Raw genomic sequence first — 27,129 nt, 5'->3', positions numbered from 1 at the left:
ACTCTGACCTTGATGTTCTCACAGCTAGCTATGGCCAAACTGCTGTGATCTCAACCAGCTGTAAAGGTTAAAGATAAAGATTGCTATTATTTGCAGGTGCTTCCCTTTCTGTTTTAAACAGTATGGCTAACAAAGCAGAAAATGGCACTATCAAAAAAACAACAGCAGGGGTGGTGGAGGTGGGGGAAGGCTCTGTCATGTCGAGGGATTTCTCCCACACTCTCCCCAAAATGGGAGTGAGCTTGAAAAAAAAGAAAAAAGAAAAAGGGCTGGCCTTCCTTTCATTTACTGCAAGCTTAGAATGACTCCAATTTGAGTCTGTTGAGAGACAGGATACAGTCCAAACCTTTGGCTACACACTCCTGCTGCTGCTGCTGCTGCTGCTGCTGCTATCTGACCTGCAGCCGCTCAACGAGGATCCAACCACTGGAAGAGGACGCGTGGTTTGATGCTGCAGGACATGGAACCAAATTAACAAACTAACACTAACTGAATGAAGAACCTCTCCTTCTTATTTGCACTTTCTGTCTGAAATTTTCTTCACACCCAGGAGAGCTGCAACAGACCTCATCACGTTGGAGACCTAAGTCAGCAACATTGTGAGTTATGCATGCCTGATGCCTGAGTCTCAAACATGCACGCTTGTTAAAGCTTGTTCTCTGAGTGTGTGCAGACTTTATAATGTGAGAACATGTCTGAGCCCCTTTTCTTTTTTCTTTGCTTTCTCTTTATCTCTGAAGGGAGTCATGGTCCCCTCACTGCACTGGCTCCTGCTGCTGTGGGGACTTCAGGGTCTCTGTGCACAGGACTATGAAGAAGACTATGAAGAAGAAGTGGTGACCACCAAGAAGAAGAACAAACTATATCCGTCCAATTCCATCCCACAAAATGGCAAATGTAAGTCTAGAGTAGCGTCTTTCTTTGTGCTTGGGGTGAGATTGGGTGAGGGGGCCAGAAAGTCAGTTTCTTCTCCGCTGATGGAAAAAGGTGTTGTGTAATTTGTGCAGGTGGCACATGCTCCATTTTTTTCATCAGTGGAAAAAAAAAAAAGAAGCTGCCACGGGTGAAGAAATAGAACATGATACTCAACAAGGACATGCTGGGGGATGTAATCCACTTGGACTGATCGTATCTCTCAGGCTTCTCACAGCCATCCATCTCCTGTGTGACTATTCAGTGCTCTGTTACCCAAATGTTTTATTCGCTCAGAATCCCGTTTCCCCGGGCACATTCTCTCTGTGACACATTTCTGTGAAGATTAATGTGATTTATCCTCAGCCTATATTAGATCTGTGACCTCCTTCCACAGCTGAAGGTTAGTGCAGCAAGTTGAGTTACTTTTTATTTCCGCTTCAAAATTATATGTCACATTCATGAACTTATCACACTTTTCTTAAGGAAAAAAAAAAAAGGCATCAGCCTATAGAGACTAAACAGTCAATAAATCACCTTTAGCCCTTATGGAGGCTCCACAGATAAAAACTTCTCCCTGACTTATGAAATACATTTGGCTATCATCAGTTAGGTATTTATATCTGGATATGAAAGTAAGAAATGATTTTCATACAGGAGAAAATACATGATGTGCATCCATCTGTGTAGTTTGATGTGTCAGGTTGTCACAAGGGCAAACAGCTAATGTCTAATAGTTGCTCTTACTGATTATGGACATCTGGGGAAATAGAAAATATGCCTATTCACTTTTTTTTGCTCGAGACTTGGGTGAGAGGCTAAATACAAGGTAATAGCAGCCAGTTAGCTTAGCCTATCTTAGCGTAAAGACTGGCATTAGGGGGAAATAGCTAGATAGAAGTAACAAACACTACCTAGAAATCTAAATCTAAAACTCACTCAATCTGAACAAAGTGTAAAACATCATGTTATGGTTTAATAACTTATGTGCCTGACTGTTTCATATGCTAACCAGCTGCTGGCGCTAACTTCACATTTACCATAAAAGTAACAAAATCACTGGCATATATCTCCTCATAAATCATAATTTGTCATTTTTTACACTTAAGTTTTTGTGCAGATTAAACAAACATGTTACTTGGTGAATGTAGAGATGCTAGTAGGTAGATTTTGTTACCTTTGAATGGAGCCAGGCTAGCTATTTCCCCCTAAGCTAAGCTAACTGTCTATTGGCTTCAGCTTGACATTTAGCGCACAGACATAAGAGTGAAATCAATCATCTGATCTAACTCTTTGACAAGAACATGAATACTAACCGGCAGACAGTTAGCTTAACTTAGCACAGACCGGAAACAGCTAGCCTAGCTGTAGCTATAGCTTCAGATTTAGTGTACAGACATGAGAGTGGTATTAATCTTCTGATCTAACTCTTGGCCAGAAAGCAGATTAATTGTGTGTCCAACTGTTCCTTTAGGTCGGTGCTATCACGTAGTTAATTAATGGCTAACTCCTCTTTCTTCTCCAGCGCTCATTGATGAGGACTGCGGTTTGGAGATAGCCTTCCTGATCGATAGCTCAGAGAGCGCCAAGGACAACCATGCCCAGGAGAAGCGCTTCGCCTCGGACGTGATGGACCGGCTGCAGGGCCTCCGGCTGCAGACGGGCCGCAGCCTCAGCTCGCGCGCAGCCCTGCTTCAGTACAGCAGCCATGTCATCATAGAGCAGACCTTCAAACAGTGGAAAGGCACCAACGACTTCAAGGCCCGAATCGCTCCAATCTCGTACATCGGTCACGGCACCTACACCACCTACGCTATCACCAACCTCACCCGCATCTACCTGGAGGAGTCAAATCCCAGCAGCATCAAGGTGGCCGTCCTGCTCTTCGATGGCATCTCGCACCCCAGGAACCCAGACATATTCTCAGCTGTGGCCGACGCCAAGAACCAGGGCGTCCGTTTCTTCACCATCGGCATCACACCTGAAGCCAACGAGCCGACCAACATAGCTCAGCTGCGGCTGATCGCCAGCTCCCCGGCCTCCCGCTACCTTCACAACCTGCAGGACAGAGGCATTGTGGAAAAAATTATCAAGGAGATTGTGAGTAAAAATAAAATTACTTTTGTTTCTGTTTGTTTCAGGTTACATGCAAAGTTTAGTTTTAGTTTACTTGGTCTGGTGTGACCAGTAGCTTGTGGTGGCAAATGTTTCAACAAAAGTTACACAGTCTTGCTTTAAGTCTAAATATAGAGTCTTTGTTATTCATTTTGTTTAATTGACTAATGAGCTTTGTTCAGATTTACACTAATTACTTGCAACTTTGTGTAAATCCCTCAAAGATTTGACAGGAATGAATGTATGTTTTTTGGTATACACAACATGCTCAGACTTGCATATAATCACTTTGCTAGTTCTAATGTTTCTACATTTCTGTGGCACTTGGCGTTTTGTGAAATTGCACATATGTTTGATAACTGCTTATTACCAGAGGGCAGACATTTATGACAGGTAGAAGCTTCAAAAATCCATTATGCAGACAGACTTTTGCCAAATGAATAGAGTAGTGTCTTTGACCTCTCCATGCAACCCAGTAATCATTTCCACTGTGCCGTCTTTGACACTACCCACTGCTTTGATTTCTTGGCTTATTGCTTCCCTGATGTACACCTGCTGCCTATTGCCATAGTTACAGGTCTGCCGTTGCCACCCAAGTCATCACGGTGAAATTAAATTCACTTTACGCACAAAATATAAAACTTCTTAAGCCGTACACATGTTGGGATTTGATGAAGACAAAGTTTGTCTTTTTTTCCCCCAATTGTTTATATAAACCTGCGATTGGCTTCCACTAAGATAATTAGGCCATGTGCTGCACAGCAACATCCTGCAGACACAACCGGCCAACATGTGCTCTGCGTTAAGACTCTTTATGGGAAAACGGGGTGCAGTAAGTGCAGGAACCCAGCAAGAACATGCATGCACGCTACTCATTCAACCTGCTCCTCAAACGCCACTTCAAAATCAGGCTCACTGTTGACACAGGTGGTACATATTCAAGTATGATCAGGGAAACTTTATAGAAAACCTGACTGCCTGCATTCTGCTGGCATGCAAGAGCCCAGCGGCGGCAGCTACAGACTTTCATCTCGTTGCCATGTACAGGCAGCATCTGTATGTCATAAGCATGACCCTCTATCCCAGCTGAGACACCGTCTTTTATCTTCAGTCATGGCGTTCGACTGCATCGCTTCATCCTCTAAAAATGTTCTGTCTGCGTTGTCTTCAGACACCCCTCCCTACTGCGGAAACATCCCCTGGATGCTAATCGAGAGGCTATTTCACTGATCAATTCATGTGGTTTGTATTTAGTTTCTGTGGAAATTTGGATCCTTCTCTCTTGTGTAGAGAAAGCGGTCGGCTTTGAAGAGAAGAGAAGCGGCTCTGGTCAGATCCGCGTGCGACGGGATGAAGTGCAGGATATGAGTCGGCTCGTGGAGTCAGGTGGAGGAGGTCGAAGGCCAGCTGACTCACCGAACGCAGCAGTGAACGGGTTTAATTGGGTGTTTGAGTAGCAGGTGTTTGCAGTTGCCGTTGACTCCCACAGTGTAACTTTGACACCTGAATAAAAGATTAGTTGGCCTTGAATGGGGCTCACATAGAAAGACTGTTTCCTCAGCGCTCTGTTTGTCTGCTGGTGGGGTATAAATGGAGTAAATCTGACAACATTTTGACATTCTTGTGTTTCTTGCTCCACAGACGGCGCTGGCGGATGAAGGGGTAAGTCTCGAGCTTGCGGTCTGTCCACACATATCTGGATTTGTGAAACCCGTACGGCTCGTCTGACTCTTCCTCACTTGTGTTTGAAGTGTCCCCTGGCCCAGAGCAAGTGTGCGTGCGACAAGGGGGAGAGGGGACCCAGCGGCCCTCCTGTAAGTATATCTCCCACCCTGCCTTGGTCTATGGAGCCTCAAATATGTTCAATATTAATTATGAAATAGATAATTACACAAATAGGTCACGTAAAATATATAAATGAAACAATAATTTCTAAAATATCCTTATTATGAAATGTTATTTTGTCATTTTTATTTTTATAATGGCTTTGGTTTGGTTTTATAATAATTATTATTATAATAAACTTTATTTGTATAGCACTTTTCCTACACAGGATGCAGCTCAAAGTGCTTTGACAAACATAAAAGGAGAAAGGGAGTCAAGACAGAGAAATCAGTTTTAAAAAGCAAGACAGGGGAAATCAGGCAGCGAAACCAGAACCGACAGAGAGAAGAGAGATCTGTGTTGCCAGATCTCACATGAGTGTGTTCCTGAGACAGACAGGTGTCGTATAAAGTTAAATTTCTCTCGATCTCTCGGTCTGAAAAATGCAATTTTGATGTGCGAATGTTCGGAAGATCTGTGGCCTCAGAAAAAAGGATTCAATATTTATTTCGGCGACTGTAGGGGCGAAAGGATCCGTCATGCTCTGTGATCACGTTCACTTCCTGCTGCTGGTCTCCTGAAGAGGCGAGGAGGGGGCGAAACCCACGTGACACAGTAACGGGAAATAATTGAAAGTGAACCGTCTCCTTTCTCAACTGTCTCTGCCCGACACCCAAGCCTGGCTAGTTAGCCGGCGAGCTAGCATTAGGCCTTGGTAAGCTAAATAAAGAGAGAGGGGTTTAGTAAATGTGCCTGTGAATCCAGATTACTGTGTATTTTGAAATAAAATGTCCATCATTAAGTAAAAATGAGACCCAATAAAACTGTTATTACAAAAAATAAGTGATTAAACTACAATTTATAATGATGAATTGAATTTTAACGATTTCTTAAACGATTCACCAAACATTGGTCCATTAATACACATTAACAGTTTATTCCTGATACTTTTATTTCATAATGTATTTTTAATGGGCTTTCATATTGACCCCCCTCTGCTACATACAACAAGATCAAATCTCTGTCCCATTAAAGACGATTCCTCCCAAACCGGCTCCTTTTGAAGCCCAGGACAGCACAGCTGACAAAGGCCCCCTTGAATGCTAACACGCTTCATAATTGCAGGGTTTTAGGGGGTTTACGAAATTGTGCTGTTTTTCCCGCAGCAGTGAAAGTAACGCGAATGCCTCACATTCCTCCTACAGTTTATTGAAAACAGGCCTAAACAGACGTTTACATGGAACGTCAGTAGGATCATGTCTGAGAAACAGGAGGCCAGACACATGGGATTGTCTGAGGACACATGCCGGATGAGATGTTACATGCATGACTTTCTTCACCTGCCAAAGTCGTGTCGTGATATGAGCAGAGGGTCAGCCGCAATTAGACGTGGTGGTTTCGCTTTGATGTATTTTCACAGGATGAGAGTGGAGTAATTACCCCCCCCCCCCCCCCCCCCCCCCCTCTCCTTTTAAATGTGATGCTCCGAACAAAAGCTGTTTCACATCAGGGGCAGCCGACGGAAGCAGAGCGCGCAGACAGGGACACACAGAGAGGGACACGCACCAGATAACAACATGCACAGTCAATCTTTTATCCATCATTGACTTCAAACATGTTGCTTCCTTGAGGCACGGCTTGTATAGACCAGACAGGAAGAGCTCTTATCTTGCTAAGTGTTCAAGACAAACTTAGAAAAATAGAAATGAAATGTATAAAAAAACAAAAATCCAGATAAAGACCAAAAGTGTAAAAATGACAAAGTTGTGGTATAACGTGCTAGTAGGGTTGCGAGGTGGGAGGAGCTATTTATTATGTTCCTGAAGTAAAAGTTATATTCATTTCTCCCATAGATGATGTGATATGACTCACATCTGGAGCGCTCCGACAGTTCGGACTCATGTTTGACCGTTAACAGCTGCGTTAGAATAAAAAGTTGAAGGTTAAATGGTCGGGTTAACGACAGCTACAACTCTGAGCCTTGATCTGTTTCCCAGACCAACATGCTTTTCTTCACAGATTCAAAGGCGTCCTGACTTTGCGCTGCTGCTCTGATTTGCTTCCTCTCCATAGCAACAGCAGCCGAGGCTCATGAGTCTTTGTCGTACTGACAAACAGACTTCTTAAGAGACAATGGTGAATTAATTAAAACTGGAATTATAACAGTGAAAGAGTGAAAGATTTTAAATGAAAATACAGAATAAAACTTTTACCTCTTTCCCCTTGTTCCTATTTTTAAGCACAAATATATCTTCCAATGGATCAAAACACAGGAAAAGACCTTTAAATGACTTTTCCTATTGTCTAATAATATATTGAGAGATAATATATCTACTTTTATATTTTTTTAACTTACTTATATTCTGTAAATGTCTTTTATATTACCGTAAGGCCGACTTTTAGTAGTGAGGGAACTTCTGCTGTTTCACACAATATGGCTTTGTGATAGTTTCCAGTTTCCCTGTAAACTACGAAAACGATGTTGTCAGAGTTTATACGCTGAAACATCGTTCTGAATTATTATTTTTCATGCGTGATTTTCTCCACAGGGCAAGAAGGGCCGTCCTGGAGACGATGGAAGTCCTGGTTCAAAAGGACAGAAGGTGTTGTCCACTCATTTACCACCGCAGTTCAAATGTCCTACTAGTTAAAGGTGTGTGCTAACAAGGTTACCTTCCCTGATTAAACTACAACCCGTCTTCTCCTTTAGGGTGAAAGCGGGCTCAGTGGACTTCCAGGTCGAGAAGGAGGAGAGGTGAGATGAGCGTCTTAAATCTAGTCGTTGGGATTGAAATCATCGCTGTAAAACAGAGAGTGGTCTGTGCGGTCGTCTCCTCCTGACTTAACGAGACTGTTTTGTGCACACAGGGAAAACCGGGATACAAAGGAGAGAAGGTATTGTATGGTTTTCTTTAATGTAGAGTCTCTGGATGTTCCCACGCTGGAGAGTTATGTCTTCCAGACGCACGGTGTTCTCCTTTTCTTCATCCGTGTTTAATGTCGACCCCGTCTGAAAGTATTTCTAGTTACTTTTCTCCTGAGCAAATGTAACCCATAAATTCTCAAATGCATAAATCCCATGTCATTAGTCTTGGCTAAGCAGCGCCTGGATGGGATATTAAGACCCATTACTCCAAGATAACTGGTTGGAAATTGCACTTTGTGTCATAAAGTTGTTATTGAAAAGCCACAGGATTTGATGAAAATGACAAAAAGACCTTGTTAAACAGTTTTTTATTCTCTTACAGGGGGAGAGAGGAGAGTGTGGCACACCTGGGATTAAGGGAGACAGAGTATGTTGCCCTTTAAAGTTGCAAAAATCTTTTTTATTGTCATTGTTTCAGTGATGCAGACGAGGAAATCTGCCTCTGTGATATGTTGTTTTCTGGTTTATCACTGACTAAAGTTAAGTCTCGATCTACCGGAACAGAACCGCTTTAAGATGAAGGTAACGTTTGTTTAACTCCTACTCTTTTCCAGGGCCCTGAAGGCACCATCGGCCCCAGAGGAAACCGTGGACTTCAGGTGAAATCCTCCAAAAAATAAAAATTCAGCTAAATTTAATATGTCCATTTGCATCAGCCAATGAGTAACACTTATTCACATCTCAGGGTCTGTCCGGTCCACCTGGTGATATCGGCCCTGAGGGTGTGATGGGTAGAAAAGTAAGTTTCCCTTTTTGTTTGATGCTTTTGAAATCAGAGCTCGATGTGTTTGAGCCGGACCTCTGAAATGAAGGAGGGGTTCTGTACAAATGAAAGAAGTAAATCAAACTCTTTCCTTTATAAGTAGAGTGACTTCAGTGCCCCCCCCCCCCTTCTCCCGTCCACATGCATTGATCAAAGGTGACCCACAGTCTCAAAACCAGATGCATATCTGAAGGATACTGCAGTTTCGGTTGGATTCATAAACTCCTTCCCAGTCTGGTTTGAATCAAGACTCTTCCATAGCTGTGTGAATGGGGTGTCCATGTCAACTGATTCACAAGCGCAGACATAATGAATAACCCCGGTTCCTGCGGAGTGGCAGGAAGGTGAGAGATGAAATGCGTTTCGGCATGTGGAAGAATATAAAGTGCTAAGAAAAAGAAAGAAACATGACATAATAAAGTGTTCTCTTTGTTCAGGAGGATTCCTCTCAGAATAACATCCCACTCACGAAGTTGACATTTAAAATGCGCTCGGATTAAATCAATTCATCACGGGCATAAATAACATCACAAATGTCAAGTAGCCCTACGAACTGATCGGCTGACCATACATTTCAACACTTTTTTTTTTTTTTTTTGAGTTATGATCCATCACCAGTGGAACATTTGAAACCCTTGTGAAGTACCTCATCTGTTATTACCCTGTCAGCCTATTTGTCTGGTCCTTCTTTTAAAGCCCCCGCTCTCGTGTTATAGCTGCCAATTCTGCCATGAGCCCACACTCCCCACCGAGTGCTCCCTCCTTAATTATTTTGGAAGAATGTACATGCTGATTGTCTGGCTGTCATCCTATATCACCTGAATGGCAGACTAATGTCTGGCTTTAAACATTGTCCCAACTTGCCTGAAAGGGCAAGGGAAAGAAGGAAAAGAAAAAGTGCCGGTATGCACGACTAACATTTCCACGCCTTCTTCACGTCTCTTGTGTTCCCTCCTGCTGCACAACACCGCCCTGATTTACAGCTTCTGAGGGAATGATTGCATTCTTTACCAATAAAGTCTTGACTGAAGGAATGAAGGACACCCCCCCCCCCCCCTTTAAAAAAATAGCTGATTATTAGAGGACGGAAAAGCAGGTTGTGTATATTTATGTGAGTGTGGAAGAAAGTAGAAGCTGGGCGGCTCGACTGGTGTCCTGTCAGGTCAAGATGAGACTAACAGAGCTACTGTCTGTCTGTCTGTCTGTCTGTCCTCGCCTGTCTTTTTATAGGGGGAGAGGGGACTTCCTGGGCCACCTGGAATCCAAGGGGAAACAGGGATCGGCCTTCCAGGACCGAAGGTGAAGTCTGCCACTCTATTGTTTTGGAAAACCTAACGCATAAAAACATAATAATCCACCTGTGTCTCACCCTGTTTTCTCTCTCTCTCTCTCTCTCTCTCTCTCTCTGTTTCTCTCTCTCTCTCTCTTTCTCTCCACAGGGCGATGTTGGTTTCCAGGGGCAGCCAGGGCCCCCCGGTCCCCAGGGACTTGGCGAGCCTGGATCACCGGTGAGTATAAGAAGCCAGCACACGAGACTGAGGCTAACGCTACACGTCCCAGGCGAAAAGTCATCGTTACAGCTGTTAGCATAGCTACGGCGAAGCTAATCCGCCTGAGTATGTAAATGTGAGGATGCTAACTGTAGAAACACATACCCAAAGCTTTTATTGTTTCACTTTCACATGAGCCTGAACACAGTGGATGTTCCAGACTTCATCTGTAATCCCACAAAATAACCTGATAAGAAAAATGCTCCTCAGCTTTGGAAGTAGGAGAAGACAATCTGCTTCCTGTTTCCTCCGGCACGCACGTGCCCAGTGTATGTGACTGTTCATGTATGTGTGAGTTTTCAGTTTACAAATAGACGGAGCTTTACATCTCGAGTGTGAAATAACTAAAATAATCTTTAATAGAAGAGAAAACCAAAGTTTGACAGACCTGCTGTGATTGGACAATAACTGCTCAGGGGAAGGGTTCAGTTTTTAAAAAGGGTAATTTCCTGCAGTGATCATTTCCATCATTTTCTTTTACTCAGGGGCCTCAAGGGCCACAGGGAGTCCAAGGAGAGAGAGGGCCGTTAGGAGAAGGTCTGCCTGGACCAAAGGTGAGTTAGTGTTCATGTCTTTTATGTCTCCGCCTCGTGGGGCGCACGGTTTTTTCCCAGGGAGCTCGGGCACTAAAGCCAGTTAAAAGCTTTGAACCCTCCTGACCCTATTTTCATGCATTCATCTCCACGTCGCCCACCTGCCCACCGACCCGCTCAAAGGCCTCCGTCTGGGCTCCAGACTCCAGGGCGCAATGACAGGAAATTGACAGCGTGTACGGTTTCGAGAGGACGACAACACAAACGCAGAGGCTCCATAAATTCACACAGAGCGGCGCAGCATGACTCTCATTACCTCACGGTACGACCCGGGCCGTCGATCGCCCGCCGCCAGAGGACGCGAGAACAGATCACACGGGACAGTACGCAGGAGTCCTCGAGACATGATGGAGCGAGTGACTCAGAGAGGAAAGAACGAGTCTGTTCCTGCGTCTGTGTCTGCTCAGGATCTACACACACACACACACACACACACACACACACACACACACATATATTGTCTCTCTCCCACATATGGATACACCACCTACACAGGTGCACGTGCACAGCGGAGACCGACGTGCACTTTCCACTCTGCGATTCAAAAATTACACACGTGTGGGAGTGATGTCTGAGTCAGTGTTTTTAAATATCTTTAAAACGTGCAGTTTTTCAAATCAGAGAAGTAGGAGTCAGTGTTTTCACAGCTTGTAGAGTCGGGGAGGTTCTGAACCCGCAAGTAAGTTTTTATCCAACGGTGAAATGAATAAACGGTAAAAGTGCAACACTTAGAAGCTGCGTGTCGCACTTTCTCGAAGAGTGGTCGGCCTGCGGCGCCCCCTGGTGGTCGGCCTGCGGCGCCCCCTGGTGGTCGTGTTACAGTATCATGTAATCAAGATACTCACGTCTCTTTGCCAGTTCACAGGTTTCTACAGTTCTACGATTTACATCTAAAACCGATCAGTGTGACATTTGAAGGGAGAAGTGGATGAAGCTAACGGTTAGCCTTGAGCTACATTTCACTATCAAACACTAACGAAGGCCGTAGTAGACGTTTTGAGAAACTTGTCAATGCTAATTGTAAAAGCTGTAAAAATGCGAGTGCTCATTTGTTGTTTTAATAAATCCTCACGGTTAGATGACGCGTGGTTTTAGAAGTTGTCTTCTTCTTCTTCTTCTTCTTCTTCAGTTAATGACAGACGTAATCACCTTTTGGCTTCGTTACAACATTAACTGAGCGACTGGTTAAATTCTTCATTATTCCACTTCCTCCCCTTCACCTTCATCCAATTCACCATTTCTCAACCTTCCTCTGATGGTAAATGCTATTTTCCACCTGTGAACAGACGGAGGTGTGTATCCCTCCCACCCCTGCTCAAAGATTGGGGGGGGGGGGGGGGGGGGGGGGGGGGGGGGGGTTGCTCTTTTTTCTTTCTTTTTTTTTTGGACCGTGGACTTGCAGATGGCGTTCTTGTTCTGAAGCGGCGTTCTTCGCATGTCGTGCCTCGACAAGCTCCAGATTCACAGGAGCCCAGCAGCAATATCAGCCTTTTTTTTTTTTTTTTTTTTTTCCACATCATTTGCACCTTCAGGCTCGTGCACCAGAACGAGGGATCACAAGGAGTCATGACAATAAGTCTGTACTTTTTTTATGCAGCCTTGCAATGCAAATGGATGCTCTCCTGTTTCTGACACTGTATTTCTGTTGTCCTTGGACGACCTTGGATGACAGGGAAATTGTCTGGAGGGAACTGAGGCTTCTCTGCAGACAGATATTACACTGCACTCTCTTTATTGTACTTACTGTCAACTTGGATTACAGCTATAATCCCTCACTGTATTGCTGTTCCTCTTTCTGTCTTTCCTACTCACACCCCTCCAGACACATACACTGCTTTACTTTGAATCATAATTTCATCCCGTATGTGTTTTACTCATAAGTTGGTCAGTAAGCCACGAGAAGGGGTTAAAAACCTCGTCTCTTTACAGATACTATCATGCAAATATGAATGTGCCTCAGGCTTTTGGCTCGGTTACACATGCTGAGTGCGTAACGCAGCACAAACACCACACTTACAGTCAGGGCTGTGTAACTTTTTAAAGTATGAAATAAAGGTTTTGCCGCTACAACCTTGTTCGGTCAGGTGCGAGCAGAGGTTTGTGGTGGCTAACGTTAGCTCGTGCTACTCTTACACTGGACCATCATCCTGTGTTTGTCTCTTGCAGCAGCCGCCACATGCTTTTATATACTGCAGCTACACAGTCCCCGTTTAAAAGAAGCTAAGCTGATGCTAACCATGTGTCTTCTGTGAGTCAAAGCGCACTAATGCCAAATAAAACTTTTACCGAGCTGGTTTTTAACACCAGCAGTTATAGAAACAACATGTTATCTCTGATCTCATTCTGATAATATGAGTTTGATGTTGGAACTGAGCTTCACTTTTCAACAAGAAGGGCTGCGACGTCTAAACCAACTCACAGCAGGAAGTTATTCACATCTGTATTAACTGCGTTTACATTTTATCGATCAGTAGACTGACCGATTATTGATTATTAGCCCACCGTATGTACAGCAACTGTTACGCTGTAAAAAAAGAAAGATCCAGTAAATCATTATAATCAGAAAGTTTCAAATCAAAATGATGAATAAGTCATAAGTAATTTCCATAGGCCTTTGTTCTTTTTTTAGCAGCAGTGACAGAAGGTTAGCATACTCTTGTTTTGAGATACTAACTCATTATTTCGATAAAGTTTCTTATTATAATAACTTTTACAATAATATGTTTGTTTTTAAATAAATATCTCAGCATCTACTGGATGGATTAGCATGAAATTTTGTACCGACATTCATGGTTCATCAGATAACGTATCCTGATGACTGTGTTGATCCCTCGACCCCTCCTCTGACAGATTAATGGGATTGCCGAGACGTTTAGTTCAGACATTAACGTTCCCTTTTGAATAAATCTTTATAACTTTGGTGATCCTCTGACTCCTCACCTAGCTGTTAGCACGCTCGCATCATCGTCTCATTGTTTTCATGTATGCGAGAGAAGCAAAACGGTATAACTTCTCTGTCTCCTTTCACAGGGAGAGCGAGGCTTGGAGGGGCCACGGGGGCCCAGAGGACAGCCGGGCGCTGGAATCAAAGGAGACAAGGTAGAATACAGAGAGGGTGTAAATAAGCTGCCTGGCTGAAAAGCTTTCACACAGGCGTGAAGATAAAACCAGTGTCCTGTTGCGAGGAAGAAGGCCAGGAGTTGGCAGAGTCACCGGTGAACGCATTCAGCACGGTGTTATATAGGAGGTCACCGTCTACAGGTGATGAATGAAGGTCAAAGCTCGAGTTGTGTAGGAGGAGTGAGGCTTCGTGGTTTGGATTGATAGATTGTGGAGAAGTTAACTCTGCGCCGGCACAGTCCGACAAAGATATTCTCTTTCTTTCAGGGTGTGTTTTGCAGATCTCTGCGGCCATCTGGTAATCTTTTAGCTCACAGACGCTGACAGGGACGTGACGAGGAGACTTTAAAATGTATTTTAAAGTTACGTAATTCATCTTATGTCGCTGGAACATGACATTAATATTTAGGAATGAATGAAACCAATCTCCATGAGGAAAAAAAAAGGACCTTTTAAAAGCTTTTGCATGGGAGTTCTTGCCAAGGATTGTGATGACAGTTTTATTGTAGCCGATGGATAATTGCAGTGTTTTCATGTGGTAATGAAAAACTAGAGCCTATAGTGTCAATGCTGCATGTGACGGATGAAAATATAAAATAACAAGTTATGCGTATACGAAGATCTGGGTGCGCTCGTGTATTACAATAAATAGTATATATTTATTACTGAGCCAAAGGGAAATGCGCAGGATAAAGGTTGGTGCTTTCCACATGCAGTAAATCATGAAACGTCTGAGAGTGATGCAGTGTCACACCATCAATATTTACATGCTGTTATCATCGTTAACTTCGATCCTCACCTGACTCTGTAGGGGGATTTTGGAGCCCCGGGTCTCCCAGGGCCCCTCGGCCTCCCGGGCGTAGGGATACAGGGCGACAAGGCAAGTACTATTTTATTATTATTTACATGAACTGACAGTTTTGCATGTTATTTCTTTATTTCCATAAATGCTCATGTTGTTCCAGTCTTTCGTAGGGACTGTGCAAACATTAGAAAGCAAGTGCTGCACTCCTGAAACCAAAGCCGAAGCTCTACATGTTCAGCTAATGGACGAAGCCATACAGTTTTTAATTAGTGTTAATTCTTAATAGATTGTTACTGCATCTATTTGTCCTTGCAGGGCATAGAAGGGCCGAGGGGGCCCCCAGGGAGCAGAGGCCCACCAGGGGAGGGCTTGTCTGGATCCAAGGTGTGTAGATGATCATAATGTGAAATCAACACCATCAAGTGAATAAAATATGATTCTTAAAGGGGCCGAAGAATCACAGCCCCTCCCCCTGTGGAATAATAAGAAGGTTGCCTTGTCTCACACAGGGAGACCAAGGGTTGCCGGGCGAGATCGGCGCCCCAGGGGAGAGAGGGGCCGGAGACCCTGGAGCTAAGGTAGGCCGAAGCCCTCCGCATCACCAGCGAGCGCCTAAACTTATTCACAGTCGAAAGTTTTTTTCTGATTCACAAATCAACACGGATCTGTCCTCAGGGCGAGCCGGGATCCACGGGAATGGCGGGTTTGCCGGGGCTGCCGGGAGAGGACGGAGCCCCCGGACAGAAGGTAGGTCAGAGGTTTGTTTGCTCCAGTATGAAGCCCGTGTAAACGATCTAAGGTCACCTCACTGTTACGCACCTGTGTGTTTGTGTCGTCAGGGAGAGCCAGGAGCTACAGGTTTCAGGGGGCCAGAGGGGACACCTGGGATCGGGACTCAGGGTGAAAAGGTAACTGCTCACCGAGATTGTGCTGCATTGTATGATAGATCAAGTCACCGCTGTCAGATCACTAATTACGTTCCCAATGATGATGTTTTTAAGGGTGACCAAGGCCAAAGAGGAATAAGAGGCTTGACCGGTCCACCTGGGATCGCTGGACCCTCCGGACCGAAGGTCAGAATCCATCACGCCGTCGTTAGCTGCATCGAGACCTTGTCTGGGGCCTTTGGTGATAATAAGAAAAGATCAACCGTGTGTTAATGATTTTAACGGCGTGGCTTTGCTTTGATCTTCATCAGGGAGAACCGGGGACACAAGGCAGGGCGGGTTCTCCCGGTCCACCGGGCCGTTTCATCGTGGGACCCAAGGTAACTTCTATCAGATCCACTGTGGTGACAGTTTGTCAGAGTCTGTGACGTTCATTCACATTCTCCTGAAACCAGTGATCGTGATATTGATCAATCACAATGTTTCCGAGAGTTTTCGTTGATCTGTGTGTTTATTGTTTCAAGGGATACGCAATTATTTCTTGAAACAGTTTGGAATCAAGTGAAATAATAGATAATAGATTTTAATCTTAGAGCTAATTTTAGATTATTTTTATTCCTGTGGGGAAAGATGAACCAAAATCCATCAGTGGCTCCAAATGAAAAAGAGTCTAAAAGAGTAGAACAGCATAAATAAAAACATATAATATATCAACATTATGCAAAAGGGTCTGACAACAAGTGAAGAGCCAATAAAAATAATCAATTATTCTCAGTTGGGCAAATACCGTTTCAATAAACCTTAAACATCAGCAATTAAACTTAAAAATCACTCTGAAAGGAGGAAGAAAGTGACATGATGTTGCTCCATTATTACCTCAGTCTTTTATTAACATAACAGCTGATAGTATACTTTCAAAAGACGTGTTGTTTTAAATATTTTGTGAGGAAATTATAACCCAGACTAAGTCGGGGAAGTCTGGGTGGTAAAGGAGGGCGGGGGCATGTGGCTTCTGTGCACATTTTTGCCCCCTAGCGAGGCAAGTCCCGACTGTTGGTGCTGGTTTGATCTCTAACTGTACATCACACTGTGCATCACGATCCAATTACAGCTTTGTCTGCTGAACCTGAATCTGCTAAGTGAGAGACAGACATACGTGTTAGTATAACATTACTGTGTAAATGTCTGTATTTACATCCCACCACTGCATGTTAGCACTACGTTATGGACGTTAACAATACGGCTTTACTGTAATGTTATGAATGTGTCACTGAAATCTCAAATGTGTTCTAGGGTGATCTCGGTCCGAATGGTCCTCCTGGTCCGATTGGCGAAACCGGCTACGGACTTCCTGGTCCGAAGGTGACGCTCAGCATGAACAATGTTTACTGTATAACTCTCGTCTGATTCGTGTCTTGGACGTCCGCCTGTCAACACACACACACACACACTCAAAAATCTTTGATAAGCAAGCAAGAGCATGTTGTCACAGTCTCATGTTTTTGGAAAATCAATTATGGAATTAGACGTAATGAGAGGAGGGTCTGGCAGCGCATGTGTGCAGTTTCATCATGAAAGAACAGAGCAGATCACAGGAAGGACGGTAAACACAAACACTCAGCTGATAACTGCTACAGCATGTTTTGTAGTTTTTTTTGATGTATTGCAAAATACTTACAGGAAGCACATGTGTCCGTTGACGTCCACATTCCACCTCCGTTTCTTCTGAAAATCGGTCCATAATTCACGTTGTGTCCTTTGCATGAATGAATTATGGTCTGTGTGCTATAGGGTGACCGTGGAGACCCGGGCCCCGCAGGTCCATTCGGCCCCAAAGGAGACGGCTATCCCGGCCCCATGGTGAGGAGCCTGTTCATAAATCTCCACGTTACATCTACTCCTCCATCTATCTGTCTTTTGTCTTCTTTCAGTTCCAGCCATCCATCCATCAGTGAGACTTTTATTACCAAAAGTTACAGTATCTGACCCTTATACATCTCCCGCCTTCGTTGTCCTTAATCAAGACCATAGCGAGGAGCCACAGCGGTGGATTCAGGGGTGAACACGTGATCGCTGAAAAACAGATTTAGTTTATTTGCTTTTTTATGTTAAATGAGAAAATCAAGTTTCTCTCTCGTGTCTATATAGTAAATATGAAGTTCCAGCCAATAAACTGTTAGCTTAGCTTAGCATAAAGACTGGAAACAGCTAGCCTGGCCCTAAAGATCACTCATTTATAAATGATATATCGCTCTTGTTCAAACTATTCCTTTAAAGAAAGCCCTAATTAATAATGTCCTGTGTTGTTTAGGGCCCACCTGGTCTGCCTGGACTTCAAGGAGAACCTGGGCCTGAAGGAGAGGGCATCCCTGGACCAAAGGTGAGAGCTTGGTTCTGTCAGACCAGGAAATGATATTTGCCAAGTAGCAGCATGCTGGAGGCAGGTGAGGAGGACAAAAACAAAGACAGCGATGTGTCTGTCGTAGAGTTGCAGTAGTGTGAGAATGAGTGTGACTTCTCTTTTTATAATCAGGGACAAAAGTGTGAGATCGTTTAACTTGTTTCCAATTAACACCAAATGTACTTTATTATATCAAAGCTCTCATCCGGTCTAAAGATAGATGTCCGTGTGTAGTGTGATTATAGATCAGGTCTAGCTTCTATATTAATACTGTGAAAGTATCAAAGCCTCAGTCCACAGAGAAATGCACACAGCCTGTATTCAGAAACTGAGCCTTAAAACCAGCCGTCAGGACTTCTGGAACTTTGTGATGTCACAACAAAGCAGTCACAAGCCCCGCCCACCTGGACCCACCATCCAAACCTTGCAGGATTTGGTTTGTTGAGTGTTTTTACCTGAAATCTGCTATATTTATATTTTCACTCAGAAAACAGTCAGCCAATCAGAAGAGAGGCTCAGAGCCTCCTCTCTTCTGATTGGCTCACCGACCTGTTGTTACTAGAGCTCCAGAGAGAAGCCTGAGAGAGGAGATGTGAAACTACACTGAGATGGTTTTTGGTTCTTAAAACAGCTGCTTGTATAATCTTGAGGAAATTACCTCTGCAGACTTTATTTTGAAGATGAATTAGTTGCTGTTTGTATTCGATAAAAACTTTTCTGTTTTTTAAAATGCACAAAGCTTAAAATAAACAACTGAACTTAGCTGCTGCATTACAGCGTGATGTGATAGTTGGATGGTCCATGTGAGGCCAGAATGAGTAGTGTATTTTTGTGCGAGAGTTTTGCAGAGTGAACGTCTGTTGTGAAAACTGAGCCAAAGCAATTGTCAAAACTCCCGACTGAAAGGTTTTTGTGAGGAAACTAATTAAAGGAAACAGGATTTTATTTGATTGATTATAAAGCGCTGTCTGTAAGTATTCACATACATTCACTGTGTGCTCTTTGCAGGGGGATGTCGGTTTCCGAGGGTTGCCCGGTTTACCTGGACCTCCAGGCGAAGGACTCCAAGGACCTCTGGTACTTGATGACTTTCACTTTTTCCTAAATTCACTTCCATCTAAAAATGAGTTTTCATAAATATTTTTCTAACTCACACAAACAGACTTTATATTTCTTTTCCTGCAAACGTGTTTCAAGGACGTTTTCGTTTTGCGGGAAACCTTCTGTAATTTTATTTGACATACAACCAGATGGCGGTGATTGAGTCATACTCTCTGAAGAATTGTGTCTTAGCTGCAGTCACAGAGCTTCGTCTTGTGTGTGAACATGCCCTCCGCAGGGGCCTGATATTCAAAGGCTGCCAGTTCATTTGTTCAGGGTATTTATCATGATTTTCCCAGCAGCACTCTGACACATTGGTGCAGAGTGTGAATCTCCACGGACATATGTGTCTGATGAGAAGCACTTCGTCCAACGGGCCCCTAAGCGAGGAAACACCCAGCACCCATATGTCCACAAATATCACATCCAGATTCCCCGCAGGCGTCAGACCAGTGTCGCTGCAGGTCCGAGCGATTTAATTAAAGACTCGACCAAAGCCATCAGATGGTGGAACAAAAAAAATGCAGATCGTGTTCGACAGACTTCTGTCCTCGTCATGTTGAGAAAATCGTGCCTCAGAAATTCATGACTGTTTTATAAAACAGGAATAATCCTCAACTCAAAAAAGGCCTTGTCCCAGAAAACTGACTTTTTCAAAGAGTTTCACGTCCATTTTACTTCTGGTCAAGGAAGTTAAATCACATATTATCACATAATATACGTATTACTTTATAAACGTATGGTAAAAATGAGACATTTTAAAGCAGGAAAGTTACGTACTATTCCTTTATTCATTTCACCTTTAACTTATTTCCTTCTTCTATTTTATTTCCCTGCTTTTAAACTTGCCTTGTTGTTGAAAGGCGCTGTGCAAATAAATTTGTCCGGCCTCACAGGGTAACCCCGGGCGACCCGGACCACCGGGGCCAACGGGACCACAAGGACAAGGAGTTCAAGGGCCAAAGGTCGGCTGTGGTTTGTTGTCTACCATATAGAAATTCAGGTAGTGAATTATATCTGAGAGATTTAGACTCTTAACCTCGAGCATACTGTGTTACCGTGTTTGATGCAGGGTGAACAGGGGTCCCAGGGCGTGACGGGGCCAAGGGGGCTTCCTGGCGAGGGCTTTCCTGGAGCTAAAGTGAGTTTTGGTCTTTTGACTGACGGGCTGTTTGTGCGCGTCGTACGCTCTGATCACTGACACTGACACTTTGCCGTGCGACAGGGTGACCGCGGCTCGGCAGGGGAGAGGGGGCTGAAGGGAATCAAAGGAGATTTGGGTGATGCTGGAACCCCGGGGCAACCTGTGAGTGATGCTTTTATACGTCCATTTACTGTGTGCTGCTTTGTGAGGGTTTGAACCTTCCTCGGCTGAAGGTAAATATAATATATTATGTTCTAATCCTGCAAAATCCCAGACGCCTTCTCCTTTCTGTTTACATTTTCCCTTTCTTATCTCAGGGCCGAGCTGGTGTCAAAGGTGAAGCGGGACTCACCGTGAGTCTTCTCTCTCTTTCAAACACTTTTTCATTAGTTTATTCTCATGTTGATTTAAACACTAATACTGTGTTGGTGTGTTTGTTTCAGAGAGAGGACATCATTCGAATGATCAAAGAGATCTGCGGTAAAGTATCTCACGATCATCTCAATATTCATATCACCTCTCAGTATCGACTGTGTTAAAAGGGAAGGTTTGGTTTCTGAATCTGAGCCACTCTCGTCTTATCTGTGGATCATCAGATCAGATTCCCGAGGCTGAACCTCGTCAAAGTGACATTTCAGTCATGAGCTCATATTTTCATGCGATGTGATTCCAGGATGTGGGATCAAGTGTAAGGAGAGGCCCATGGAGCTGGTGTTTGTCATCGACAGCTCGGAGAGCGTGGGCCCGGAGAACTTTGAGATCATCAAGGACTTTGTGAACGCACTTGTCGACCGGGTCACAGTGGGGCGCAACGCCACCAGGATCGGCCTGGTGCTGTACAGCCTGGAGGTGAAGCTGGTGTTCAACTTGGCCCGCTACGTCAGCAAACAGGACATCAAGCAGGCCATCAGGAACATCCCATACATGGGAGAGGGTACGTACACGGGCACGGCCATCCGTAAAGCTACACAGGAGGCCTTCTACAGTTCACGAGTGGGCGTCAGCAAAGTGGCCATCGTGATCACTGACGGCCAGACGGACAAGCGGGAGCCGGTGAAGCTGGACCTCGCGGTACGAGAGGCCCACGCTGCCAATATTGAGATGTTCGCTCTGGGGATTGTGAACACCTCAGACCCAACGCAGGCTGAGTTCCTGAGAGAGCTGAACCTGATCGCCTCCGACCCCGACAGCGAGCACATGTTCCTCATTGATGACTTCAACACCCTGCCAGGTGAGAGGAAGTCAAATAGGAAGTCAGTAGTAGCAGAAATGTCCATCTCATTTTGTGCTGGTCTCTGATATAATATCTAACTGAGGCTTGAAACCAGCGTTATCTTTTTCTGAGCATCTTTGCTAGCTTGAAATGTTTTACCAAGACTGAGTCTACAGCTCGGTGAGTTGCTAGCTAGATGCTAAATCTTTAGAGACACCAAAGTTACAGTCATACTGCTTTATTTTTTAATGTTTTATCAGGACTGAACCATGCTAAGAACCATTGCAAACTCTCAGTCTTGATAAAACATTTCAAACTACTGGTTTAATAAGATAAAGTAACTAAGGTAATGCTAGCAGCTCTGTGAGTTGCTAGCTAGATGCTAAAGTCAACATGCTACCATTGTCAAGCAAGTTAAATGTTTACTATATCCACCACTTTAGTTGGTGTGTTAGCATGTTAGCATTTACTAATTAGAGGCTAAGGGGAATGTCATGTCTGGACAATCTTTAGTCACAGTCAAACTGCCTTCGTGCTCCAGCTTCGGCTCTGACCTGTCGTCTCTGGGTGTCTCTGTCTCAGCTCTGGAATCCAAGTTGGTGAGCCAGTTCTGTGAGGACGAGAACGGAGCCCTGATCTACAACCGAATAACAAACGGCTACAACGGCTACAGAAACAACGGCTACAACGGCAACAGGAATGGCGCCAATGGGAACTACGCCATCGGTGGCTATGGTTACCGGCCTGCGACTGAGCAGGAAATACTGAACGGACGACAGACCGGCACCAACACTGGCACCAGCACCCACAGCCACGGAGGCCAAGTAGAGACCACCCAGCAGGGCAGTAAAGGGTCCAGCACGGCACATGTACGTAACATAAGAACGTATATTCATATTTATATTATGCAAAGATTATTATTAATTAGCAACAAGTGTTTAACGGTGTTTCCTGGTTTTGTCCCCGTCAGGGCGGCGGAGCTCAGCATGTGAACACTGATACAACGAACTGGGGGACCGAGCGCGGGGACACATTTAACCGCGGAAACTTAGATCTCAGACCTGTGCCTCCTTCCAGAGAGGACTCCTCCAGTAGCCGAGGCTCCTCCTCATCTTCATCATCATCTTCATCGTCATCATCTTCATCATCCTCTTCTAGAAATACAACCACATCCTTCTCAGGTGGATCCGTAATTCATGTACCTGCCCCGAGGCCAGCTCTCCCCAAAGGTACAGGAAGTCTATCTTACTTCTGTACGATGTTTGTCTGAGACGTGGCAGTAACAAACAGAGCAGCCATCCACAACAAACAGTTTGCTCATAATTACAGAGAAACGCTATCAACAAAAGAAAATGAGCAAGTGAAGCTGTTTCCTGTAGATGACGCAGGCACTTCCCAGGCAGCAGACACAGGATGAATCACAAGTGTTTTTAAATGGATCGTTCCTCCAGTGTTTCTCTTTGTGTCAGAAAGTTTGGCAGTTTCAATCGAGGGTAATTCAAAAAGAAATACCTGCATTTGTGAAGCAGTTTTCAAGTGCAGTTTGAACATGTCCTTGGGAGTTGTTCTTCTGTCAAAACTGAACCGGTGAAATCATGTTTGAGTTAAACGTTAATTATTATTTATAGCTTCCTTAGCGGAGATTTAAGACGAGTTTAAATCACACGGCCTCTTAAAGCTCATGACTGAAGGTCGGACGCTGTGGGTTTAAACTGCACCTGTGGTTCAGTAGGTTTTCACATACAAGGAATTTGCTTTAAAAATAGGGGATAAATATAAAATATAAATATAAATACATGAATAGGGATGAAATTATAGGACAAAGTAGAAGCAAACTGGAGCAGGAAAGAAGAAGTGCTGCTGGCAGAGGAGGCGCATCAGAGAAACTGTGTCATAAGGAGAAGTTAGTATCAGTGACAAGTGCAGATAGTGAAGATACATGGGAAGTGACTGTGCAAACAGCTCCGTATCCATCTTTGTTTTCACCCCTGATAAATGCAAATCCATTCTGGTTTGTGCGTGATGATTCAAATAACCTATTATGTTTAGTTTTTTTTTTTTTTACAATTACTTCAAAACAAGTCTCAGAAGCCGTGTCACCTCTGTGTACTGCAGCTAATTAACCTCCCTGATCTGTGGAGGTCCGGAGCGCTCTCACCGCCAAGTATTTTTAACTCTCAATAAACGTGATAAATAGATGTTATGCTTGAGGTAAAGCGATACCGATTTTACCTGTTCAGGTGATTTTATTCATTTTTCTGAAGGTTCAAATCACGTGTAACGAACTGATGTAACTGTGTCAGATATATTGTAATGTAAGCGTTTATATTTGAGTTCTGACAGTAGGTTGTGAGGACGTATTACTGTGGAGGCAAAATGTTGTACAGTTTGATTTGTGATGAGAATTATATTATACAGGTAGACTGTAACTGATAAAACAAGCCTCACATATTGTTCCAGTAGTTTTTCTAAAAGCTTCTGCTTCTGCGTCGCGTCCTTCTGAATCTGTGCTTGTGTTTTAAACCCCAGCAAGATCCAGTTCAGCTGAACCTGATTCAAACTTCCCGCTAAGCTAGTCAGACGCTAAGTGACAGCTCCAGGACTCCCTCCGTCTTTTATCAAACTCAGATCTGCTGTGGCGTCCCCCTGATAGATGACTCTCCGGTGTGTTTAGGGCTCGTGTGGCGGACGGGAACACGGCTTTCCTTTTTTTAAAGTGGCCCTTTCCAGAAAAGCAGTCCCTGTATGAGGAGCGTGAAGAGTTGCTTTGTGATTGACAGGCTCTGTAATGAGGTCATGTAGGTGAGGAGGAGGGAGGCCAATTATTACCAGCTGGTACTGTTTTCACCTTGTGAGTCTGTAGGTGTGTATGTGTGTGTGTGTGTCCTGAAGACTGTAGGTTTTAGGAGTTTGGCGTGGGGTGTATATGTCGTCCTGATATCGTGCTGTAAAGCCGCGCAGCCAGTGGATGCTGACAGGTGTGATGCCGTCGTAAGCAGGTGTAACATCATCTTCGTGTGACGTCCTCTCTCTGCAGAGACCGCGCCCTTAGACCCTCGCTGTGGCCTGGTTCTGGACCAGGGCACGTGTCGGGACTATAACATCCGCTGGTATTACGACAAGCAAGCCAACGCCTGCGCCCAGTTCTGGTACGGCGGCTGCAACGGCAACAAGAACCGCTTCGACACAGAGGAGGAGTGCAAGAGGACGTGTGTGATCACCAGATCCACCGGTAGTACACTCTCATGATTCATCCCTGCCGCATCAAAATCATTTATGTCATTCACACCCACTGTCAACCTGCAAATCTATCATCTTCTCTGATTTTTTATTTTTTTCCTTCTGTAATTTCCTCTGCTGAAATGAGGCCATAAGAATGTAATTGATTCCAAATGTTTTAGATTATTGACTTTCTGGTGTTCTCTGTTTGCAGAAGGCTGAGTGAAGGCGTCTGCCATACATCTGCTGTAGATACTTCCAGGAGGGGCAGCTAAAACCAGCCTTTTTCACAGGGTTATGTAAAGTCTTTGCATAATTCTCAGGCATATACATGTACACTGATGTTCCACACCACTACTACATTATACTTCCTGTCTTTGTGCCCCTTCCTATTGAACCAGTTGTGAAATTGTCCTCCTCTTAAGTACAGAGAAAGAGAGTTTTGATGGATACCTCCATTGTTTTTTTTATAATAGCATCTAGTGCAGAGATACTTCTCAGGAATACAGATGAGCAGTGTGTTTCCAGTTCCCTGGGGATTCCCACACCTACGGGACATGATCTGTTTTTATTTTATTTTGTTCATACACAGTCTGTGAGTGCCGCAAAGATGGTGAAATAATGGACTGTTGAATTTGCTCAACGCGATCGGTGCCTTATCAATGTCAGAATCATACATGGCATCAATCAATCAATCAGTGTGCCATTAAAATAAACTGTAGCTATTAATTTCTTTAGGGAATATTGGTGTTGTAACACACAGAGGAGATTTAAGCCTCTCGTCACTTATATCAGTGAAATATAGTTTGTTTTTGTATTTTATATAAAATGACTGATGCTCTGTAACTTCGTGGAAATGTTTTGTGCCTTTTTGAATGTTCTGTTGATGAAAATGTGATGTTTTGTGTTTACGTTGTTTCACTTCTCTCCTCCCTCCGTCTCACTTTGTTCAACACACACACACACACACACACACACACACACACACACACACACACACACACACACTGCCCTCTACTGGGTGACACGTGCCGTGTTCTGAACGGGCAGCATTTTCCTTCTGTTGTTGAGCTCCCACCCGTACTGACTGCATCAACCCAAACTGTATTGTTTATTACATGGTCAACATTTGATGTCAAACATTTTTAATAAACAGGATCTAAACTAACAGGTTGAAACATTTTTATTAGAGGGGGAGGGGTGGTCGGAAAAGGGAGGAGGGAATTGTAGTTTTTATAACTTTTTAAGAGACTAGTTACACCAATCAAAATCAAACAAGTAGCAAATAGAAGTAAAATGTCTCTTTTTAAAATCAAACAGCTGTTTACTTTCTAAATCGTTGCCAAGCAACCTTGTTGTCTCTTGTTATGTTTCCATTTCCATCACTCCTTCTCTTCCCCTGAAGTTAGCGTGCTAACCAGCTAGCCCCAGCCTGGTCGGAGTGTCCCGTCCCTTTCTGATACCGAGTCACTGCGGCATCAAAGTCTGCCCCCCCTGAGACTGGTGAGTAAAGAGCCGTTGATGCTAACATTGGCTAAGCAAACTGTGAGCTTGAGGTTAGCATAGCAGCTAGTAGTTCCTAGTTCAAACATATAGTGACTGGAGGATATGATCGTTTGTTTATTTCACTTTTAATGTGTCTGTTTCATGAGTTTATTTAGATCTGTGTGTGTGTGTGTGTGTGTGTGTGTGTGTGTGTGGTAGAGTGTCAGTATAAACCGTAGCTTTGCTTTTCATCATGATGATGAACATTAGTGTTTGTCAGCCTGAGATATCTTGTACTGTAACACTGTAGAGGAAAATAAATCTTCTTCATGTCAGTATTTGGTGTTACTCAGGCCGGCTAATGCTACTAGCTGCTAGCATGTGTGTGTGGCTGTTGTTAGCCAGTGTCAACTTACAAAATAAACCTCAGTTACAGCAGCTCAAACTTCCAAATCCAAGCAGACAGACATTGGTAAAATCTTTGTTAAATTATTTATACTTTGCCTATTTTAGTTATTGTTTTTTAAAACATGAAACATTTGGTTTTGCCTCCACTTCCCCGTCCCAGTCATTTTCACACGGTCCCTGAATACGCCACAAAAATGAACTCATGTTTGCAAAACCTTTTTAAAACTTTGCTAAATTCTTCTGCTGTAGCTTCAGGGAGGCGGCGGAGCTTTTCTTACGCAGAACCTGCTCCTTCCTTCTGCTTAAATTACTTGGTAGACGCTCCTCGACAAGTGGCATAGTCTGATCTATCTTTAGTGCTGCCCACGGGAGACACGTTACCTAACTCTACACACTCCTCACACTTTATCAGGGCCGCAGGAATAAGATTTAACAATATACAATCCTATTGATCCAGACACATGAGTAAAGGCCTTCTTTAACAGCCCTTTGTACTGAAACGCATGGCTGTGTGCAAATTGACACAGTTTATCTTCAAGAAGAGGGAATGTTTTCAGCACTGAAATTATCTCGGTGATTGAAGTGCATTTTAAAGTGTTTGTGCAGAGCAGCAAACACACACACACACACACACACACACACACACAGTCACAAAAACGCACA

The 27,129-nt window shown here is 43.9% G+C and overlaps 1 protein-coding gene across 1 annotated transcript; it reads left to right on the top strand.

Moving 5' to 3' along the window:
* Positions 1-336: 336 nt before the first annotated feature.
* On the top strand, positions 337-26,070 carry LOC130165265 (collagen alpha-1(XXVIII) chain-like). The gene is made up of 36 exons (XM_056370367.1): positions 337-599; positions 741-897; positions 2,438-3,012; positions 4,669-4,689; positions 4,779-4,841; positions 7,401-7,454; positions 7,562-7,606; positions 7,720-7,746; positions 8,100-8,144; positions 8,332-8,376; positions 8,463-8,516; positions 9,771-9,839; positions 9,980-10,048; positions 10,576-10,644; positions 13,714-13,782; positions 14,615-14,683; positions 14,924-14,992; positions 15,118-15,186; positions 15,284-15,355; positions 15,448-15,516; positions 15,610-15,681; positions 15,807-15,875; positions 16,789-16,857; positions 17,287-17,355; positions 17,807-17,875; positions 18,905-18,973; positions 19,894-19,962; positions 20,070-20,138; positions 20,223-20,303; positions 20,459-20,494; positions 20,585-20,621; positions 20,815-21,372; positions 21,937-22,223; positions 22,325-22,583; positions 24,392-24,586; positions 24,788-26,070. Exons 2-36 carry the CDS (start codon positions 747-749, stop codon positions 24,793-24,795), a joined length of 3,720 nt encoding a protein of 1,239 aa, XP_056226342.1. The 5' UTR covers positions 337-599; positions 741-746; the 3' UTR covers positions 24,796-26,070.
* Positions 26,071-27,129: the final 1,059 nt, after the last annotated feature.

The sequence above is a fragment of the Seriola aureovittata genome, chromosome 24 (genome assembly GCF_021018895.1).
Source record: "Seriola aureovittata isolate HTS-2021-v1 ecotype China chromosome 24, ASM2101889v1, whole genome shotgun sequence".
Lineage (NCBI taxonomy): Eukaryota > Metazoa > Chordata > Actinopteri > Carangiformes > Carangidae > Seriola > Seriola aureovittata.
The sequence above is the reverse complement of the archived record's forward strand: the minus strand, read 5'-3'. Positions and strand labels throughout refer to the sequence as shown.

What these genes read in the sequence shown, in the direction of transcription:
- LOC130165265 (XM_056370367.1), top strand. Translation starts at nt 747, where the DNA reads ATGGTCCCCTCACTGCACTGGCTCCTGCTGCTGTGGGGACTTCAGGGT. An exon ending in GGGGACCCAGCGGCCCTCCT is followed by an intron (nt 4,842 to 7,400) that starts GTAAGTATATCT and finishes TTTTCTCCACAG; the next exon opens with GGCAAGAAGGGCCGTCCTGG. An exon ending in AAGGGTCCAGCACGGCACAT is followed by an intron (nt 22,224 to 22,324) that starts GTACGTAACATA and finishes TGTCCCCGTCAG; the next exon opens with GGCGGCGGAGCTCAGCATGT.